Below are 20,842 nucleotides of genomic sequence, written 5' to 3' on the forward strand. Positions count from 1 at the left end.
CACACACACAACATATATATATATATATATATATATATATATATATATATGTTGTGTGTGTGTGTGTGTGTATATATATATATATATATATATATACACACATATACATATATGTGTGTATATATATATATATATATATATATATATATACACACACACAGTCTCAGTTCCCCCAGCTTTCACTGCAATCCTCAAAGCCCTTCTGGACACGCTGGGAAACCCCTTCCTTACCCCCACTGTAACAAACAAAAGTCACAGTTCTATTACTTTTATCAGAGTTAAAATAAAAATGTGATTTATGTTAGCTGGCTTCATTTAGCAAACAGATATTTCTGTTTATACAGATACAGATATTAATACAGATATATTTTACGCATAATTTTACCTCTTTTTTTTCCTAGATGGGAAGTCTATCCAGTTCACATTACAGTAATGCTAACACCCCTTTTGGTCGTCTCTCCTTACCTTCCAGCATTCATAAATCTGTTGACCTTCTTTGTCTGAGACCAACCACTACAATGCATCATCACCTATTTGTATTGGTAACTTACTTTACAACCTATTTTAATGGTTGCAAAGTAAGTTACTTGTGGTGTATGCAATTTTAGATACACAGAAAGTCTTCACTTACTATATATGGCTGTCATAGTGTCCTTATCAAGGGCAGTTCTTCACTCTGCGCCGATGTCCGTTTTGCTCTGTCCTCCTATAAAAAGCATGAACATTTGAGTGTTTGACTAGTTTTAGATTTCCAAAAATTTGATATTTGTACAACTAAACATTTGAACTACAATTATATGCTATTGAGCGATACTTTTATGGGTAATTTTTGGTAAAGAAACTGGTGACAGAGTTGTAGGCTTTTTAAAGTACTATTAGCTAACCATTTGAACTGACTTTCAAAGCTGATTACCTTTTAAATTGCTGTGGATCAAAACCTCCAGTGGGAAGGCGGCCATTAGAAGAACACGCACCATTGAACCTGAAAATAACAAAAACAAACAAAAAACAGAACAATATATAAGAGTCCGGTAGGGTAATAAATCTCTTCTGAAGCAATATAGTTATTTTGGGTGAAAAACAAAACATTCCTCTAAAATATATATACTGACATCAGCAATCAACATCATGATTGTAATTATTTCCTTTTTAGTACATCTACTGCTGTTTGCATGTGTCAAGCACTACGACTGTATCTATGCATATAAATTCACCATATATATCCAGCAAAAATGTTTTGTTATAGGAAAACAAACAAAGGCATTCAATCAGAGGTGAGAAATTAATTGGGAATATGAATTATAGGTGAACTATTCTTTACCTACTAGCAATCAAGCTTCTTTAACCAAGAAGCTTGAAATATTTGAATGTAAAATAAAATAAATAAATAAATAATAATAAAAATAACATGATGTAATTAAAATGCACAACTTACATTAAGGAAATCTGCATTTGTATCCACAGGCTAAAAGTAAAACAGTAAATGTGTTAGTAATAGTACAGGTATTTGTAAAAAAAAAAAAAAAAAAAAGAGGCAGTAACTGTGACGCTTCTAGTGGGATGCTAAATGCAGAGATTTATATTTACAGTATAATACTGCATGTACGGGTAGCTGTGTTGTGAACTGTAACTGAATATTAGAGAATCTCAGAGAAATTAAATGTATTTATTTTTTGAATTTATCAATCATAAAACCGTCTGTTTTGAAGGCCTGTTACGATAACGACTTTTTGTTGGTCGGTATATTGCCCCATAAACAATTGCGACAAGTTATGTCATTGTCATTTTAAGACCATTTTATGTCTTTGAATGTATAATCATAATATAACACCATAATAATGCAAGATCTACACACTTTCGATTGACAAACCAACATCTAATTCTTAAAGCATTTAGATCATTGAAATTAGGAATCAAAATATTAGATACCTTAAAAACTTGAATAAATAGTAAGTTTTCTAACAAATAGAAAACAATGATATTTAATGTTATTGTTTTGTTATCATTATATTTTATTTTTGTAAATATAATGGCACATAAATTACATCATCAACAATTATTGAGGTCATGTACATGTACTGTGTGTTAAGTCGATATATCGATTATTGTGATAGGCCTACTGTTTTGGTATCATAACGAGCTTGTCAAACATGCATGACCACTAAACAATGTCTAAGCAGTAGTACTGGTCTGAATGACAACAAACATAACTAGTGTTTTGGAAAACCTGTTAGAAAACAGTTATTTCAATAATTATGATTAGCATGTGACACAGACACCGCATAAAAAACTACAACAACAAATACTTACTTTAGGAGGATGGGGGAGGGCAGCATGAGGTTGAGACTTTGACATCTGCAAGAAACAAATTCATGTATTACAAACAAGTCACTTAAAAATACATTAATGTGGCAGACTGTTCCCTGTTCAGATGCAGTGTATAAGTACAATCAGGGCTGTCACAACAATGGGGTGGGGCCAAGTGGCTGCAACCCTAGGTACAATGTGCAGGTATATATAATTACATATAATATATGTGAATAAAGCAAGAATCTGTTTAGGTTAGTCACTGTGCTGACTGATGCTTGCTAGGTTTATATGATTGCAAACTGCACAAAAACAACAACAGCAACAACATTAATGACAATGACAAACAAAATTACTTACATTTATGTAAATCTCACATTAGGAAGATCTGCATTCGATTTCATGGGCTGAAATAAATAGGCAGAAACATTACTGCTAAAAAAAATAAAAAACAAAAACTCTAAAAAGCCTAAAAATGACTTAAAAAGCAAGGAAATGTGGAACATTGTAATTAGCGAACATTAATAAAGCATAACTGTTCTTTGTTTCTAACCTTGGTAAGTACTCTGTAGCCAGAAGGAGAGGTAGGATTTCTGTGAAAGCCAAATTAAATGTGAATAGGCTTTGATAGTTATTGAGAAGGCAGAATAATAAGAAAAGGCAAAAGTACGTCACAATATAATTAATTAAGTTACATATTTTGATTACCAAATTATGGAAGCGTGGAGCTGCCACCCAGGCAAAAGAAAAATAGAGCTATATCACGTTATGACGTGAAATGTTTATTGTTCTAACATTATGCTTTTCATGTTTGTATAATATAATATCACGTTATTATAATATACATAATTGTCACGTTCGCACAATATTGTACGGACGTGATAATTATGTACATTTTTCGTACAATGTTGTTCAAACATGTTGTTCAAACATGATAGTATATTGTTAGAACGATAAACTTTTCACGTTATAACGTGATATACTTATATTTCTCTTTTGCCTGGGTGGCAGCTCTACGCTTCCGTTCCAAATACACGCGAATAAAGTAATATTATATGGGAAAAGGCACCTGCTAGCTTGATGATGGAGGCTTCTTAGACTGGCCACCCGCCTTGGCTTCTTGTCGCCACTCCATGAAATAAAGGTCAGTTTCCTCCATGCCGGCTAATTATTCATCCTCATTAAAATCTCGTATATGTTCAGTTGGCAGAATTGAGAATTTTACATCTTCCAACCACTTAATTAACGCGAACATAATCGGCTTGTTTCTTCCCGTCTCCTGTATCCGGCCGTTCCTCTCGCTGTCAGATTTCGCGCCTCAGAGACGTCGTTATTTTTCAAAAAAAAAAAAAAAGAAGAAAGAAAGAAAGAAACAGCAACAACTACTAAAGAGAGTTTTTGCACGTTCATTGCACATTTGTGGGAATGTTTAAATATTTAATTTTTATTAATTACTTTTCATTAGATCTTTATTTTTTAAACCACCGTGGCAATGCGCATGCGCATACACTCCTGCACGCAAAGGGCTTTGGAGTTGACGTAATGTCGCAATGCATTGTGGGAGCGCAGCACCATCTTGGCAGGTCACGAATCAAAACAAGATTGCTACGAACCATTCTGAAACGTAGCTCAAAAGAAAATGACGGTATAGAGACAGATTCTGTCCAGATGCAAAGAGACGGTACTTGATTGTTGAAATGTGGACCCGTATGAAATATAGCCGTGGAGTAGAAACCCTGAAGACCAAACCGCTATTGACTTAGCATGATCTACTCTCATACCTTGTCTGTGGAGTCAGAGCATACACGGCGCACCAATTTCGCAATTATAAATCTCTGGAGGCGCACATCCAATTCACCAAGGACTGGGTACAAGATTTGGTTATTTTTAAGCCTCCACGTTGTGAGTACGCCGTCATTCAAGCAAAGGTAAGTCAGCTTGAGTACTGCGAGTAAAATGCGTTTGATTCCCCCCAACATTCAAATTAGTGCTAGCAAAAATTCATTCGTGAGGGGAAATTACAGTGAGAACATGTAGAGGCTCTGTTAGAGGGATAACATAGTGAGTTCAGTGCATTGATGTGACATTGTCCTGAAGGATTTAGTTATTCTTTATGGTTAAAGAAATTGCCCTAATTAATTCATATTTATTATAAATAATCCTAATTACACATCTTGCACACAAGAATTTCACTCACATGTGCTGTACCAATGTACCTGCACATGTGATGTGACAATAAAAAGTGATTTGATTTGTGATTTGATTTGATTTGCTTCCTTGTTTGTGTCCTGTGTCACTAAAAATACATTCATTACATACTTTAGGTTCATTTTTTGCTGATAGGTTTCTAAAAAGAAACATGCAGATTTAGAATATAACATGCAGCGTTCTATAGATGGATACATAAAAACACTTTATTTGTTACATTTATGATAAATGGATTTGAAAGTAAATAAAACACATTTGTGTCGGACTTGGCTTATTAAAGTTCTTGTCTTTAAATGAACTTTGTCTGTGTGTGTTTCAGGTCCTGCACTCTTAAAGACTGAATTGCAGCATTGCAGCCACAGGTCATTGTGAGCATCACAGGGAAGGTTGAAGCCGCCCACTGCAGCTGTATGGCTAGAGTCGTGGAGACTTGCAGCCATGTCACTGCTCTTCTGTTTAATGTAGAAGCAACAGTGAGGATCTGTGGCACAAGGACTGTTACAGATGAACCTGCATACTGGGTTTTGCTGGGTAATATGACCAAGATACAGCCAGAGGTTGGCCATAAGATAGACTTCTCCTCTTCAGCTGCCCACAAAAAAGGTTCTTGATCAAAACATAAACAGACCATCTGTAGTGACAGGTAAAAGAAGCCATCCTCAAAAAAGAAAAGTTCCACCTGCTACTGTGGAGGAGTTGGATCAACTGATGGGACAATATTTTTCCAAGCATAGTTCTGTTCTGAATAACCCATAATGTTTTAATTTAGGGGGCCATGTAAATACTTTGCATTTACTGAATATGTACTTACTAAATACCACTGTTCAAAAGTTGAATAAAGAAACAAAGAAATGTTTGCCTATTTTTAATTAAAAGCACTTTGTCGAACATCACATCAGTTACAATGTAAGGCAAGGCAAGGCAAGGCAAGTTTATTTGTATAGCACAATTCAACAACAAGGTGATTCAAAGTGCTTTACAGAGACATTAGAAACAAGAACAAATAAAAAGCATGATTTAAAATTGATTAAAACAAGCAAATAAACTAACTAACTAATTAACAAACAAACAAACAAACAACAGTATATAAAATCAAAACAGATAAAATCAGAACAGTAGATAAAATCAGTAGTTAAATGTAAGTTTTGAAATTTAAGCTTAAAAGTGTGGATTTGGTGCTTTATTCAAATGCAGCTGAGAACAGGTGAGTCTTCAACCTGGATTTAAATAAACTGAGTGTTTCAGCTGATCTGAGGCTTTCTGGGAGTTTGTTCCAGATATAAGGAGCATAAAAGCTGAATGCAGCTTCTCCGTGTCTGGTTCTGATTCTGGGAACTGATAAAAGACCGGATCCAGATGACCTGAGGGATCTGGAAGGTTCATACTGGGTCAGGAGGTCATTGATGTATTTTGGTCCTAAACCATTCAGAGCTTTATAGGCCAGCATCAGAACTTTAAAGTCTATCCTCTGACGGACAGGCAGCCAGTGTAAGGACCTCAGAGCTGGACTGATGTGGTCCACTTTTTTGGTCTTAGTGAGGACTCGAGCAGCAGAGTTCTGAATGAGCTGTAGTTGTCTGACTGATTTTTTAGGTAGACCTGTAAAGATGCTGTTACAGTAATCAAGCCTACTAAAGATGAATGCATGGACTAGTTTTTCCAGGTCCTGTTGAGACATCAGATCTTTTATCCTTGATATATTCTTGAGGTGATAGTAAGCTGATTTTGTTATTGTCTTAATGTGTTTTTCTAAGTTTAGGTCTGCATCCATCACTACACCCAAATTTCTCGCCTGGTTTGTGGTTTTTAGATGTATAGATTGAAGTTCTCTGGTGACCTGTAATCGTTTTTCTTTGGCGCCAAAGACTATTACCTCAGTTTTGTTTTTGTTTAGCTGGAGAAAATTGTGGCACAACCAGTCATTAATTTCCTCAATGCATTTACCAAGAGCCTGTACAGGGCCTCGGTCTCCTGGTGACATTGTGATATATATTTGTGTGTCATCTGCATAGCTGTGATAGTTTATTTTGTTGTTGTTTATAATCTGTGCCAGTGGGAGCATGTAGATGTTAAACAGAAGGGGTCCCAAGATGGAACCTTGGGGAACTCCACATGTGATACTTGTCTGCTCAGATGTGAAGTTACCTATTGATACAAAGTATTTCCTGTTTTCTATGTATGTTTTGAACCAGTTTAGTACAGTTCCTGAAAGACCTGTCCAGTTCTCCAGTCGTTTGAGTAATATGTTGTGGTCAACTGTATCAAATGCTGCACTGAGATCCAGTAAAACTAGGACTGACATTTTTCCACTGTCTGTATTCAGACATATGTCATTAAACACTTTTGTCAGAGCGGTTTCAGTGCTGTGGTTCTGTCTAAAACCTGACTGGAAGGCATCGTAGCAATTATTCTGTTTTAAGAAGTAACTGAGCTGTTGAGAAACTGCTTTTTCAATGATCTTACTTAAAAACGGGAGATTTGAGATCGGCCTGTAGTTGTTCATTTGTGTCTTGTCAAGATTGTCCTTTTTCAGTATAGGTTTGATTACAGCAGTTTTTAGTGATTCTGGAAACACACCTGATAATAAAGAAAAGTTGACGATCTGTAACAGGTCTGACTCTAAAGTCTTTGAGACCTTTTTGAAAAAACTTGTTGGCAGGACATCTAAACAGCAGGAGGAGGAGTTCAGTTGACCTAAGATGTCCTCCAGGTCTTTGCTGTTAATAGGTTGAAACTGTTTCATGGTGTTTAAACAGTTTTTTGGTGGACACAGTACATATCCTGGATCTGCTGTTGATGTACCAATTGCTTGTCTAATTTTTTGGATTTTTTCAGTGAAGAATTTGGCAAAGTCATTGCAGGCCATGGTCGAATGAAGTTCAGCTGCCACTGGCACAGGAGGGTTTGTTCGCCTGTCAACTGTAGAAAATAAGACCCGAGCATTATGGCTGTTTTTAGTGATGATGTCAGAGAAGTAGGACCTCCTTGCATTCCTCAGTTGTAAATTATAATTGTGAAGTTTCTCTTTATAAATGTCATAATGAACCTGGAGGTTTGTTTTTCTCCATCTGCGCTCAGCTTTCCTACACTCTCTTTTTTCATTTTTCACCAGTGTGGAGTTTCTCCATGGAGACTTTTTCCTTCCAGAGATAACCTTCACCTTAATGGGAGCAATAGTGTCCATTACATTTAACATGTTAGCATTGAAGCTATTGACGAGCTCATTGACTGACCCTCTGGACAGGTCAGGTGTTAATGGGAAGACCTGGTAAAAAATTGCACTACTGTGTTCAGTTATACACCGTTTTGTGATCACTGTTGTTGATATATTTGTGTGGGCTGAGATTTTACTTTCAAAGAAAACACAGTAATGATCAGACAGGCCCACATCAGACACAGTAACCTTTGAAATGCTCAGGCCTTTGGAGATCAGTAGGTCAAGAGTGTGTCCTCTATTATGTGTGGCCTCTGTTACATGCTGAGTCAGCCCAAAGTTGCCCAGAGTGTTACTCAGGTCTTTAGTCCCTTTGTCCTGAGGGTTGTCCACATGGATGTTAAAATCCCCAACAATAATTACACAGTCAAAATCAACACAGATCACAGACAGCAGTTCACTGAGGTCATTAAAAAAGTCTGTGCAGTATTTGGGAGGCCTGTAAACATTAAGAAACACAACTTTGGATGGGGCCTTCAGCTGTAAAGCCACATATTCAAAAGACTGAAAACTTCCAGGAGATAGCTGCTTACATTGAAATGATTCATTAAATAAGACAGCAACCCCTCCTCCTCTCCTGCTCGCCCTGACCTCACTGATAAAACTGTAGTTAGGAGGGGTCGTCTCGATGAGAACAGCTCCACTGTTACTTTGGTCCAACCAAGTTTCAGTTAAAAACATAAAATCAAGGCTGTGCTCAGTGATTAAATCATTAATTAAAAATGTTTTCCCAGCTAGAGATCTAATGTTTAATAAAGCCAACTTAAGTGTTTTAGAGGTATTACTTGTCCCCTCGTGTTTGGGAGCAGTCTGTGGCACACAAGGTATGTTTACTTGAAAAAATGTTATGTATAGTTTACAAATGACAAAATGTTCACATAAAATCATGACAGCATTTGTATAATATCACCCACTACTAGCATTCTGTAATTTACTGTCTCTTTTGAAAACTTATCACTACATAAACAGCACAAGACTTAAAAGTATTTAACAAGAGCATTTTTCCCTGGTTTTACTACCACACTGGGGCACATGTTCACCAAAACGCAGCAAACCTTTGCCATCTTATCCAGGAAGGTCACCTTTTTACCCACACATGGAAGAAGTAATCTGATTGGCATGGTGGTATGTAGCATGTAGTTTGAAGCAGGGATTTCGTAGTGCCCCATGTGTAGTGTTGGAACCCAGTCAGGATTTGTTTCATTCATTTCATAGGCTGGTTTGTTGCAATAATGCCAAATAATTAGCAACTCTATAAATAGAAGGTAGTTCTGCATGTTTGTTCTAAGTTTGTGCTATGATCTCAGAGCGCATTGAAAATAAAATTAACAGGCTATAAATAATAATATGAACTTATTTAGAACTTACCTGAATGAAAATACTGGAGCACACCAACAGATATCTGTGGCTGGTAGAGAACTGAATATCAGCTCGTCTCGCAGCTGCTATCCAGGCTAGACGCCTTCTTTTGGTAACATCCAACACATAAGCTCCCTCATGATGTTTCCAGGTGAGGAAACAATGAAAAGAGAGCCTGTTTTCAAGCTTATTCCTTTGTCGGTAGTGCAATCTAACATTACAACCGACCACACAGCAAGCATTTGTTTGGCCTGCTAATATGGCGCCTTGACCAAAAATCGTGGCTACGCCCCATCCCGTAAGATCACGCTCCAGAGCCCTATTAACGTACGGATCTAGAAAGAAGACGCTGCATTTTTAACTCTGAGGGAGATGGAGAATGAGCCTATTTCCAAAACAGTGGAGTGTGTTCCTTTAAGTACTAAATTGTATATATTGTCAAAAACTAAAGTGTACATAGCAGTTGTTGTATCTTGTTTACTGTATCACTGACAGATAATTTCAAAGTCAATGAACGCTACATTATAGTGAGATATTGTGTAATGTGAAATACTGTAAGCAAATGAATAAACAACCTAATTCGTGATAGACCTTTGACTCTGTTTTGTTTGAATCCAACTGTTTTTTGCAGATGTGCATAAAACATGTTACTTTTAGTATTGTTATCATTATCATCATTATTGCACTAAATATATTTTAAATAAAGGATACTTTGATATACATTCTACTGTAAGGTTGGAAATGTATTTTCTTCACCCTAAAATATGTTTTGAAATGTATTTTGGTTTGAAAGAAATATATTTTCAATTTCAAAAATATATTTTTTTGGAGCATCACAAATACAAAATATATTTACCATATATTTGAAATATATTTTGGCCAGGAAAAATGTATTTTTTTACCGTATGGGCCCTCTTTCCCCCACTTTGGATTACGGACATATTTCCCCATTTGTATGAAGCTGGACTCTAAGGAGGAATACCTTAAAAGTGAACTTTAAAAAGAAGAGGACCAAAAAGGACTTTTGCACAGAAAGATCACAGCATTGATTTATTATTTAATTGTGGGCATTTATGTTGTGTGTTGTGTTAATTATTTTGTTCCATTTCCCCTTTCCTCCATTTATTCAATATATTTTTGGTACAAGATATTGCAGTCTTTGGTCTCATCATTCACACCATCTAGGCTCCATAAAGAACTATTTCTTCTGCGCGTCAGTCAGTAAACTCATCCATTGAAATAAACTAGTCCTTAAATAACTTTGAGTTACACAGTGGCAAATGTAATAGAGAAAGACACAGGGCCACCTGAAATCTGTCGTCCTATCTGATTCAAAACCAACATGTAGGAGAATCTGGAATCTTTGATTTTGAGTTAAAAATAAAATATGGGTAAAATGCAGAAATGTTTTTACTAACATGTACTAACAGAGACTTGGAGGAGAGAGACCTAATGTTTAATAATCCACATTTCACTGTTTTACTCTTTGGTTCAGATGTGGATACTGTATTGTTCTTTCTATGTGATTGTTTATGTTTAAGTTGTTTGTTGCTGGTTTTTAGTTTTTTTGTCTGTTTGGAAGCTGACACAGTCTCTATGGAGATGGGTTTTTGGGGGGTAGCAGGAGGAGAGAAGCTGCAGAGAGGCGTGTAAGACTGCAACTCTGCTTCCTGGTCCCAACTCTGGATAGTCATATTTTGGGGGGTTTAATAAACTACTACTCCCTGATGTAAAGCTGAAGTATTACACAGCTAGTTTAAATGCTGTAGGCTGCAGCCGTTGCTCTAACACTATAACTGTAACAGGGCTCAGTGCTGCTTCTAACAGTCTGAGCTGCTTCAGGCTTTATTTGTGAGGAGCACAGCAGCTTACAAACACGTGGCTGGGCCTGGACCCAAAGGAGTGTTTGTTAAAGCCTGCAGTGAATCCAGCAGCAGAATGATGGAAATGCAACACAGCAATGATGAAGAGGAGCAGCATTAAAGCCAAAGTCCAGTTCATACAGTCAGGTCCATAAATCAAATAAGGGAAAGTAAAATGTTGTTGGATGCACCTGTCTGCACCCTTAATGCTCTCTGGTCGCTATGGTAACGCGTAAACATTTCTTTCAAAATAAGACACACGACTACAACACGGGAAAAGACCCAGGGAAACGAAGTTAACGATAAAAACCCTGAAAACCATTGTTGGATTTATATTTTATCATTGTCATTGTTATTGGGGAATATCTAACCATATATGCTCAGAGGTGTAGAACCAATTGTGTAATGATAGTAGTCTTTAAAGACTTTGTGTGACTCCAGAGTGTTCTGGCATTCACACCCACGTCCTGGGATCATGGGAGAGGTGCTACCTTCTTATTGTTTTGTGGTAGGATGTCTGTTTTAGTCTAAGTGCCTTTTGTTTAGATGAACTGCTGGACTTCCAGACCAGCAGGTTTAGGGAAGTCGTTTATGGGGTCACACTCTGACTCCACACACACACACACACACACACACACACACACACACACACCTACATAACATACAGACTGGTACCTTTGTTCACGTGTATGTTAATGAACCTATGTATATTCATGTAACCTCAATAAAAGAACAGTGTTACGAGGGAACGGACGAGAGCGACTGTGGTCAAGCGAAGGAACGGCATTGGTCCAGTTCTCTCCCGTGCACGAGAAACATAAAGAACTACTCGTGTCTTGCTTTGCTGTGTAGCTGGATTGAACGATCCAGCGAACAGGTTTATGCTACAAACCTATCAACCATCAATTTCACACCGAGCCTCGACTCTCACGGCCCGGTACCAAACGACTCACGGACCGGTCCGTGACCCGGGGGTTGGGAACCGCTGAGTTAACGCATGAGTAGTTCAGGGCTGCACGTCATTTTCATTGTTAATATCTTTGTGAAAAGCACATTGATGTGAAAATCTTCATGAGAGTCAGAGGCCCTACAACACGATTAAAGATTCATTCAAAAGAAAATCACAAGTTATTATCATCTTCAGAACGTTTCATTAAACATTAGAGACAGACTGCTGAGTACATCTCATCTCTATCCAAACAATCTACAGTCCACAAACACATCATGAACCAGTGCTCTGGGCTGTGGTCTGTCCCCAGTTACATGGATCAGCTGGTTCCCTGGAGGTGACTGCTGCTGTGGTTTGGAGCGGATGAATAAACCTGAACTGAATCAGGTGTCCAGTTACTTTTGGTCCCTTTAAACCAGGCTGTCACATGTTCAGGATGTGAAACTCCTCCTCCTCCGTGAAAACGGGTGTGGGTCACAATCAGCCAAGGTTTTGGGTGAACCCATTGTGAGATCTAGCCCCACGCTATCATGTGATTTCCTGTGATCAAATGTCCCAGGATGTGAGTGGGCGTTAAGACGTCCATGTCCCTCTTCAAACAACTTAAAGAAGTCCAGACGCTTTTCTTTCCAAGCTCCTTCAACAACATCATTCATAGAACAACTTCCAGCTTCTTTTGCTCGGCTACAGTTTGGATGGATTTGCAGATGCAACAAGACTAAAATGGTTAGGGTCAGGAGGTCAAAGGTCAGAGCTCCTGTGGGTCTGAGGGCGGCCTCACGCTGGAGAAGGATGAAGGAGTCTGACCTGAGCCAGTGTTTGACATGAACACATCAGCACTGCTGTCAGTGAGCCTAACGACAGCCGTTAGCATCATTTCAGTGTTTCAGTCATAAAAACACTTCCTGTCACTGTGGTGGTTACAGTGACATCATGCAGTTTGTGCTTTGACCTCCAGAGGGCGACAAATCAGCACAGACAGAGAGCTCCATTCAAACTTTGCTGCCATCAGGAATAATTCTTCAAATATAATCATCAGTGTTTGAGCAGTTATGATATCAGGGACAATCTAGACATGTGTGACAATACTGAACATGTCACATGACACACCTCAAACATCATGTGATCCACTCTCAGTCTGCACTTTCATTCATGACTTCAACAGGTTGAAATGAGCTTTGAAGAAACATTCAGTGAAATAAATCTTTCATGGATTCATGTGAGCAGCAGATGAACTTTGTACCAACAACATCTTCAATAACAGAGTCTGAATGAAGCTCAGGTGTTGATGCTGCTCACTGATTGGACGCTTGGTTTCAGCTCTGCTCTCAGTCTTTACTGCACAGGTGAAGGTAGAAAGTGTGACTGGATCTATAGACTGGAAACAGAGAAACATGCTGAACATTTGAAGCTTTGCAGCAGAAATGTTCATGTTACAAATACAGCAGAGCTGATCTAGGATCAGTGTGTTCACACCTGCAGCTACAACAAGGTTTCATGTCTCCACACGTCAGCATGTGAACTTTACTCTGACTCAGTCTGAGCAGTCAGACGGCATATTTTTAAAGTTAACACATCAGCACACACAGAGCTGAGCCCCTCCCACCTGTGCTGAGTTTCAGGTGGAGCCCCGCCTCCTTCCAGGAAGCAGCTCACCTGTGTGTCCGTGTTTAGTGTCCAGGTGTGGAGTGGAGCTTGTTGTTGGTGTGTGAAGAAACTGTAAGTTTGCTTTGTTTCCTCCTTTAACAGTTTGTCTTTAGGAACTTTACTGTTTGTTCAGCTCGTGTTTGATTTCTTCACACAACAAACTGTGTGTGTTTGTATTTCCGGTCTCTCCATTAAAGTCAGTGTGTAACGTTTTCCAACAAGGCCGAGTGTCTCCGCCATTTTCTGGCCTTGTGTGATCAGAGTCCGGGAATCAGACTAAACACACTGAATGTGGCCTGAGCTCAACCGGAGAGCCGCTGAGCTCCGGATGTTTTTATTTACACGCACAGCAGGAGACAGAGAGCGCACTTTGTAAATGAATACTTCGTATAGATGTGTGTTAGATACAGGTTCAACATGTCGGTCTTAAAAATACTGCGTCACAAACTGTTGGCTCCTCTCCAACAGGAAGAAGTGTTACAAAACACACGAAACTGAAACTCAACTTAGAACTAGAACAGCTAGATCTGAAACAAGTTAAAGTAGAAATAAAAACACAAACTAAAACTAAATTATTGAGAATGATCAATGAAATGATTTTGGAAAACTGATTAACATTTTACAGGAAATGGCCTGTTAGTGTTGTTAGTTTGGCTAAAAAAAAAGACTGAGTCACTGCTTTCAAAAAGTTCCGTTTTTATCATAAAATCTACATTAATCTACGTCAGTCCAGCCTCTGACCCCGTAAATATATAATAAATAAAAAATCAAATATAAACTGAAACAAGCAAACTCACCGTGGAAACTAACTGAAACTAAACAGAATTAAAAACACAAAGTGAAAAAGAAATGCAAATAAAAACTAATTAAAAATTACAAAACTACAACAACCTTGCTGTCTGTGGATATGTTTTGGGTGGAGGTTTCAGCCACCACAGACGTCTTCCTTCATTTGTCTGTAAGTCAGTGAGATCATTTAAAGATGGTTACATATCTGCCACAGTGTTAATTTAAAGTTCTCACCCTTTGTGTTCAGAGGCAGCAGGTGGAGGGACAGCAGAGGACTTTGTTTTTTAAAACAAATTTGATTCAGCAGGTCGGCCTCTGTTAAAAATATCACGAACTGTCGGCTCAGACTGTTCACACTGAAACAAAGATGGAGGATAAAACATGTTTTACATTTCTCAGACTGAACAAACGTTACTGTATTAAGTTTAAAACACTGTTAATAAATCGGAACATTTAAAGATGCTTCAGTCACGGTTTTTATATTAATAGTAAGTCAGATGTTGAGCTTTGACATGTAAAAAGTTTTTCTTTTTTCCTGGTGAGGAAAAAAGTTTGAAAAAAATCTGTTTTAAGTTTTATATATACATATTTGATTTGTACGGGACTCATATTTTAATACTAAAGTAAACCTTTTGTCTTCTGTCTGTACAAAATACCAGATATTAAAGTGCAGATGTTACAGATGTTTATATATTTTATTATGAAACGGAACAAATGAACAGTTTAGCACAAACAAACGTTAACATGTAGATATTGTACTAAACTGCAGTGAATATGAACTCAAACTTTGACTTTTACAAGATTAAACTTTATAGTGACGTGTAGGAGAGGAACAGATGAACACGAACTTTGATATTTGAATACAAACGAGTGATTCTGAGGATTTTTTTTCTCACCTCTCATCATCTTATAATATATTTGCTTATTCTTCATAAACAGTAAAAAAAATCAGATCAGTGGATCTATTTTACCGTTTTAATGGAAGAATGGACAGAAGTTTTATATCTGTGTTTATTTTTGAGGGGATCACTGTATATCAGTACTGTTATAGTTTAATATTATTTCTGTTCAACTGCTTCAGCAAAAAAGCTTAAAGTTTGAAACCAGGAGTTTCCATAGTGAGTTAAAAATATTTGCACAGCAGCTCCGAGAACTTTTATCAATATTTCTTTGAATCCTCTAAATTTCATTCATAGGTGTTGGACTGTTCATGATTTATTTAAACTCATAACTGGGTGCAGCAGCTGAACTTTGACCTGTGAGCTGCAGCTTAAGCTTCTTTTATGGTTCAGTGTTTAATGTGTAAACTGTTTATCACTGCAGAGACGCCTACAGGCTATCTACTGTTCAAAAGTGAATTGTTATATACAGTGTGGCAGCTGACCTTTGACCTGTGAGCTTCAGCCTCTTTGCTGGTGTGAAGTGTTTAATGTGACGCAGTCTGCAGACACAGAGGACTGCTGACGGAGAAGAAGCAGAGGATTTTCTCTGTTTCTACACAGACCTGGTCCAGGCAGCAGAGCTGCAGAGTGAAGACGTTCATTGGAAGAAGCTGAGTAAGTTCAACATCCTCTTTGAATCCTGGATCAGGAAGTGAATATTTGGTGTTTAAATAAGGTTTCTGTCTTTGACTCAGTCTGCTGTCACTTTGTTTCAGAGAGAAAAGGAGATTTTAGATTAACTGGTGTTCCTGCTGCTCCAGCATTAAAGCACAGTATAGGTGACTGCGCTGATGCCTGTTTATAATTTCACCAAAGCTAATAAACTGTTGGCTAAATTTTCTTGTTTTCAGATGTAAACAGAGGTGAGAGGAGCAGATAATAAGGATTAAATATTATGCTGAATAACTAAATTCTGCTAGTCTGTGACGTAACTCCCAGCAGCATCGCCTCATTTCTTTGACCTTGACCTAGCTAAGCTAACATGAGTTAGCTTAGCTAGCAGAGCAGCTATCTCTGCTGTCTGTCATGTGACCGAGTCAAGTGTGTGTAGTAGACTTGTTAGCATAGCTAGCAGGCTGAAAGAAGCTAGCAAACTGTGTGAACACTTTGTAAGAGGTGAGCAGTGAAGGATAAGGAGCTCCTCCAAATGCTGATAATGCACTTAACCTGAATTTACTGCTTGTTACATTATATGTGATGTTCAGTCAAAAACAATTACTTAAATTAACATTATTATTAGTAGTAGTATTAGTATTAGTATTTGTTTATTATTCATGACATGGCTCCGTACTGTAGTGGTTTGAACAACTGATCTGTGGTTATTGTGTCCCTGCAAATTCAACAATGCGCCTCAATGCAAAGCATCAAACAAATATTTTTATTATCAAGTCCTACTGGATGAATCACCGTAGCTCTGACAGTGAAGCACACTCATTTTTATTGGTAGTCACCTTGTAAGCAATGTTCCCTCTAAGCTGCGCACTGTTGGCACGGTCTCTGCGCAGAGAAAATCTGTATTGAGCACACAAAAAGAATTCTAACCTGAATTGAAATTAAAGTAAATATGTGCCGGTGTTTTAGCAAAGCGGCTGATGTGGAGTGAAGCCACGTTAATGACAACGTGTACAACCATTGGAGATGTGAGCAGGACAGACGGAACAACTGACAGGAAAAGTGTGGACTTTATACCAGTTTTTAAATTGTGTTGATCGACCACGTAAAACCAGAGTTATGATAAAAATATCTGCAATGTTTGGTTTTCTTCCTGAATACTGTCGTTGTTTATATTTACTGCAGGAAGAAACGGTAAAAACTGCGTTTTATAAGGAAAACGCTCGAAAGCCTGTGAGCAAAAACAATACCAACCCCCAGCCTTTCCTATTGGTCGAAAAATGTACCATGTCGACCAATCAAAACATGGCATTTAGTTGTTAAGAAACGGAGTGACGGCGGTGTTTTGAGATGTGAGAGATTTGAGACGTTTAGAGCAAATCTTGTGTAGTTAGTGTGTAGTTAGTGTGTAGTGTAGTCAATAGTGTTGTTGTGTGTGTCAGAACAATGAGGCGACTGCTGAGTGTTACAGGTGTTACAGCAGTGACACATCTGCTGCTGTCAGGCCTGCAGGTATCAGGCTGTTGTTCTCCTTCATCTCATAGTGGACAGAAATTATTTTTTGGAGCGGCACAAATAATTTGTGTGGCATCAGATTTGATGCAGAACAGCTGATTGTTCTGTAAATAGTTTGAAATGTTTATTTAAAAAAAAACACCTTGGCTGTAGTTTTTTGCAGTAAACAGCTGCAAAAAACTCTGTTTGCAAAACTCAGTTACTTTTTTGAAGAAGTAACTATATAATTAACTGCCCAACATTGGTCATTATTTACTGTATGTTGCAGACAGAGTTACAGACTCTCTCCCAGACCACAGACTCATAATACAAGTCAGAGCTTTATTTAAAGAAAGTTGTGTTTTCAAAATTGAAGTTCAAGTTATTTTTCCTTCCAATAGTGTTAACATGCTACAGGTCATGAACAAGATTTTCTTTTTTAACTTTCATTGTAAGTGGGCTAAAGCAGTTAATTAAAAGTAGTTTAACAGAAATGTAAACGCTGTAAATTGATTATTTTAATAAACATGTAACTTGGATGGATTCGACGCTGGCGTGACCACAGTGCACACGTCTAATGTCGCTCACAGTGGATCGCTCAGGGAGGTTGTGTGTTCGCTCAGACAAGTGAAACATTAGAGGGAACATTGCTTGTAAGTGCAAGCTTTAAACTCTCATGGATGAGTAAAACTCATTAGAAACACTGGCGAGCAGTGAGTGAATAACAGGTCTGACAGCAGCAGCAGGGACGGTGCTGTCATAGTTTAATGTGGAGTCTGTTTGAACTCAAACACTGAAGAGCAAAGAAAAGAACTTTAATGGTTCTGGGTCCCTTTGACCAAGCACTTTGCATTTTTTGTATTATGGTTTATGGTTCTGGTTCATTTACAGTCTTATTTATGCTTCTTTGAGTTTCTTATACTTCCTGTTTAGTTCCTTGATCATTAGATTCCCTCTGTGTGTCTCTGTGTCTCTGTGTGTCTGTGTTTGTGTGTGTTTGTGTGTGTTTGTGTGTGTTTGTGTGAGGCCTGGTGCTCCATTCTATATTTCCTCAGCCTGTCATGTCTCTCTTGTCTCCTCTTTCCCTCGCTCACTCTCGTCTGCCTTTCCTCCACTCCTCTATCAAGCTCACGTGTCAGTGTTGTGTTCCTTTGTTTGCTGTTTTATTGTGAAAGTCTTGCATTCTTTGTTCAGTGTGTTTCATTTTTCCTGTGAAGGTTCTCAGTCATCCAGGTCATCATAGTTTAAGGAGCTTGGAAAGAAAAGCATCTGGACTTCTGTAAGTTGCTTGAAGATGTTTCGCCGTTATATTTGGGTCCTACCCTGTCTGCATTATGCAGCTAGTTCAAGACCAACATTTTTCTAGTTTCCCAAACAGTGAATCAGTGTGTGTCAGTGAATGCATCGTGTGTGCTTCAGGCTCCATCTAGTGGACTGATAGCAGAGCAGCTGATGGCAGCTTCCTCTGCCTCACACTGCTGTCTGACTGCATCCAGCTGACACTGAGATGAAGCAGGAAAGAAGCAGCTGATATTTGGACAGCACACATGATGAAAGGAGGATTTCAGCTGATGTGCACATGAATGATTTGTGTTTCCTCTGCAGGTAGAAAGTGTGTGTGAGCTGAATTGAGCAGCATGGATCAGTGTGAGGACAGAGAGGAGGGAGTCCCTCCCTCTAAAAGCACTCTGTGTGGGGAACATGAGAGCCAGACCAAAGCTCAGAGGTGAGATGACCATCTCTAACTGTCCATGACTCTTCTCCATGTCACAGCTCAGCACTCACATCACTGCTGCATCATTATTCACAGGAACCAGCCTGGACCTCCACCCAGCTTTGTGTCCTTACAGAGTGACTGGTCTGCTGGTCGTCTCATTGATTTTAAATCCCAGCCTGTGTCTGCTGCAGAGAGGTGAGCTGTTAGCAACATGAACTCTTTGATGTCAGTTTATCTGATTTAAATGAACTGTTTGATGTTTCCTGGTCTCTAAACTGCATCTCAAAGGAAGTCACTGAACCTTTATTCCTTATTTCTATCAAACATGTCCAACATTTAAATTCCTGCTGCTCACAGTGGGACCATCAATAGTCCTGCACAGTGTAAATGACCCCTGGGTGGCGCTCTGTTCTTACACTGTGAAACACTACTTTGGAGTTTCCTTCTGCTTCTCAAAACACATTTTTCTTCTCTGACAGGATCCATGGGAGACCTGCTGGACCTGAACCTGGACCCAGCTGTGTGTCCTTACAGAGTGACAAGTCTTTAGATCGTCTCATTGATTTTAAAGTCCAGCCTGTGTCTGCTGCAGAGAGGTGAGCTGTTAGTAACATGAACTCTTTGATTAAACTGCTCGATGTTGTTGGATATAAACTACAAACACGTCGTTCCCTCAGTCCCATTTAAACTGTCTTTTAAAACAAGCCTTTGGTTTCTAAACAACTGAAAACCCACTTCAGCAAACAGGAAGTGATCAGAGCGTCCGTCCACTTCCTGTCAGGCCCTGCAAACATTTCATATTGAAGAAAAGTAGCTGATATCTCACATTTTTACTCCACCACATTCAACCATTTTGACATTTTACAGCATGAAACTCTTGTCACATGACTCCTGTTATGTTATAGAGTCATGTGACCACCAGGGAGGGATTTGTATGGATGAAACACATTCAAATCAATCTGATTCATCAATGGAAACATTTTTGGTGTAAATGCAGCAACACTGAAAACGCTGAAGATAAAAACACAACAGATGAAATATGAACAAATCGAGGCTTTGAATACACGTGTGTGTGTTTGAGACACAGAGATAAATGGATTGTGTGTCTGTCCTATTGCTGCGTGAGGGTTTTATTGTAGATTTTGTGCGTGTACACTTTTGACCACGAAGGTGTTGAAAGGGCGTAAAACAGTTGGAGGCACCAGAGTGAACACTGGTGCTGTCAGTAGATTAAAAATGACTAATTAATGACACAATCTTCTGTCATTAATCCTGATTAATCACAATTACTTGATCAATAGCTGCAGTTACATTTTTCCAACTTTATATTTAAGCCTGTAACAGACGTTTACACCATATAATGAAGTCAATGCAGAATAAACACAAAGAATGTTAAACGCTTCAATTCAAAGAGACTTTGAATAGTTTTCAGTCTTTAACTCAGCTTCTCTGCTGTAAATACAACTTTGGAACAAACATATATACTAAAAGCTAAGTGTGCACTAATATATAATCATATATAATCTATATTACTGCTGTTAATGAAAATGTTTAATCAGACTCATCACAGAGTTACTGTGGATTCATTTGGATTAATCACCATTAAACATCATTTTTAATGTAAACGAATCAAAGTTCATTTCATGAGCAAACAGACTCGAGAGAAAAGGGCAAATTTACACACTTAACATGTTTATTGAACATGTAAACATTGATTAACCTCCTGAATGAGCCGACCCCCCC

General features: G+C 38.2%; 1 protein-coding gene and 1 long non-coding RNA gene across 3 annotated transcripts in view; one reads left to right on the forward strand and one right to left on the reverse strand.

Moving 5' to 3' along the window:
* Positions 1-351: 351 nt before the first annotated feature.
* On the reverse strand, positions 352-3,037 carry LOC143415870 (uncharacterized). 2 transcript variants are annotated; one of them, XR_013096293.1, is made up of 5 exons: positions 2,668-3,037; positions 2,311-2,355; positions 1,436-1,465; positions 914-982; positions 352-706 (listed from the first exon to the last, which is right to left on the reverse strand). It is a non-coding gene; the product is annotated as an uncharacterized LOC143415870 (long non-coding RNA). The 2 variants fall into 2 exon arrangements; XR_013096292.1 differs by lacking the exon at positions 352-706 and having other exon boundaries at positions 842-982.
* Positions 3,038-13,552: 10,515 nt separating this feature from the next.
* The window catches only part of LOC112434174 (uncharacterized), a 100,104-nt gene continuing 92,814 nt past the window's right edge, over positions 13,553-20,842 (forward strand). The window contains exons 1-5 of the mRNA XM_076881281.1: positions 13,553-13,618; positions 15,776-15,891; positions 18,988-19,108; positions 19,193-19,294; positions 19,579-19,695. Of these exons, the coding sequence (XP_076737396.1) occupies positions 19,020-19,108; positions 19,193-19,294; positions 19,579-19,695 (308 nt within the window). The 5' untranslated portion in view covers positions 13,553-13,618; positions 15,776-15,891; positions 18,988-19,019. The remainder of the gene's footprint in view (positions 13,619-15,775; positions 15,892-18,987; positions 19,109-19,192; positions 19,295-19,578; positions 19,696-20,842) is intronic.

Source organism: Maylandia zebra, unplaced genomic scaffold (assembly GCF_041146795.1).
Source record: "Maylandia zebra isolate NMK-2024a unplaced genomic scaffold, Mzebra_GT3a scaffold11, whole genome shotgun sequence".
NCBI lineage: Eukaryota > Metazoa > Chordata > Actinopteri > Cichliformes > Cichlidae > Maylandia > Maylandia zebra.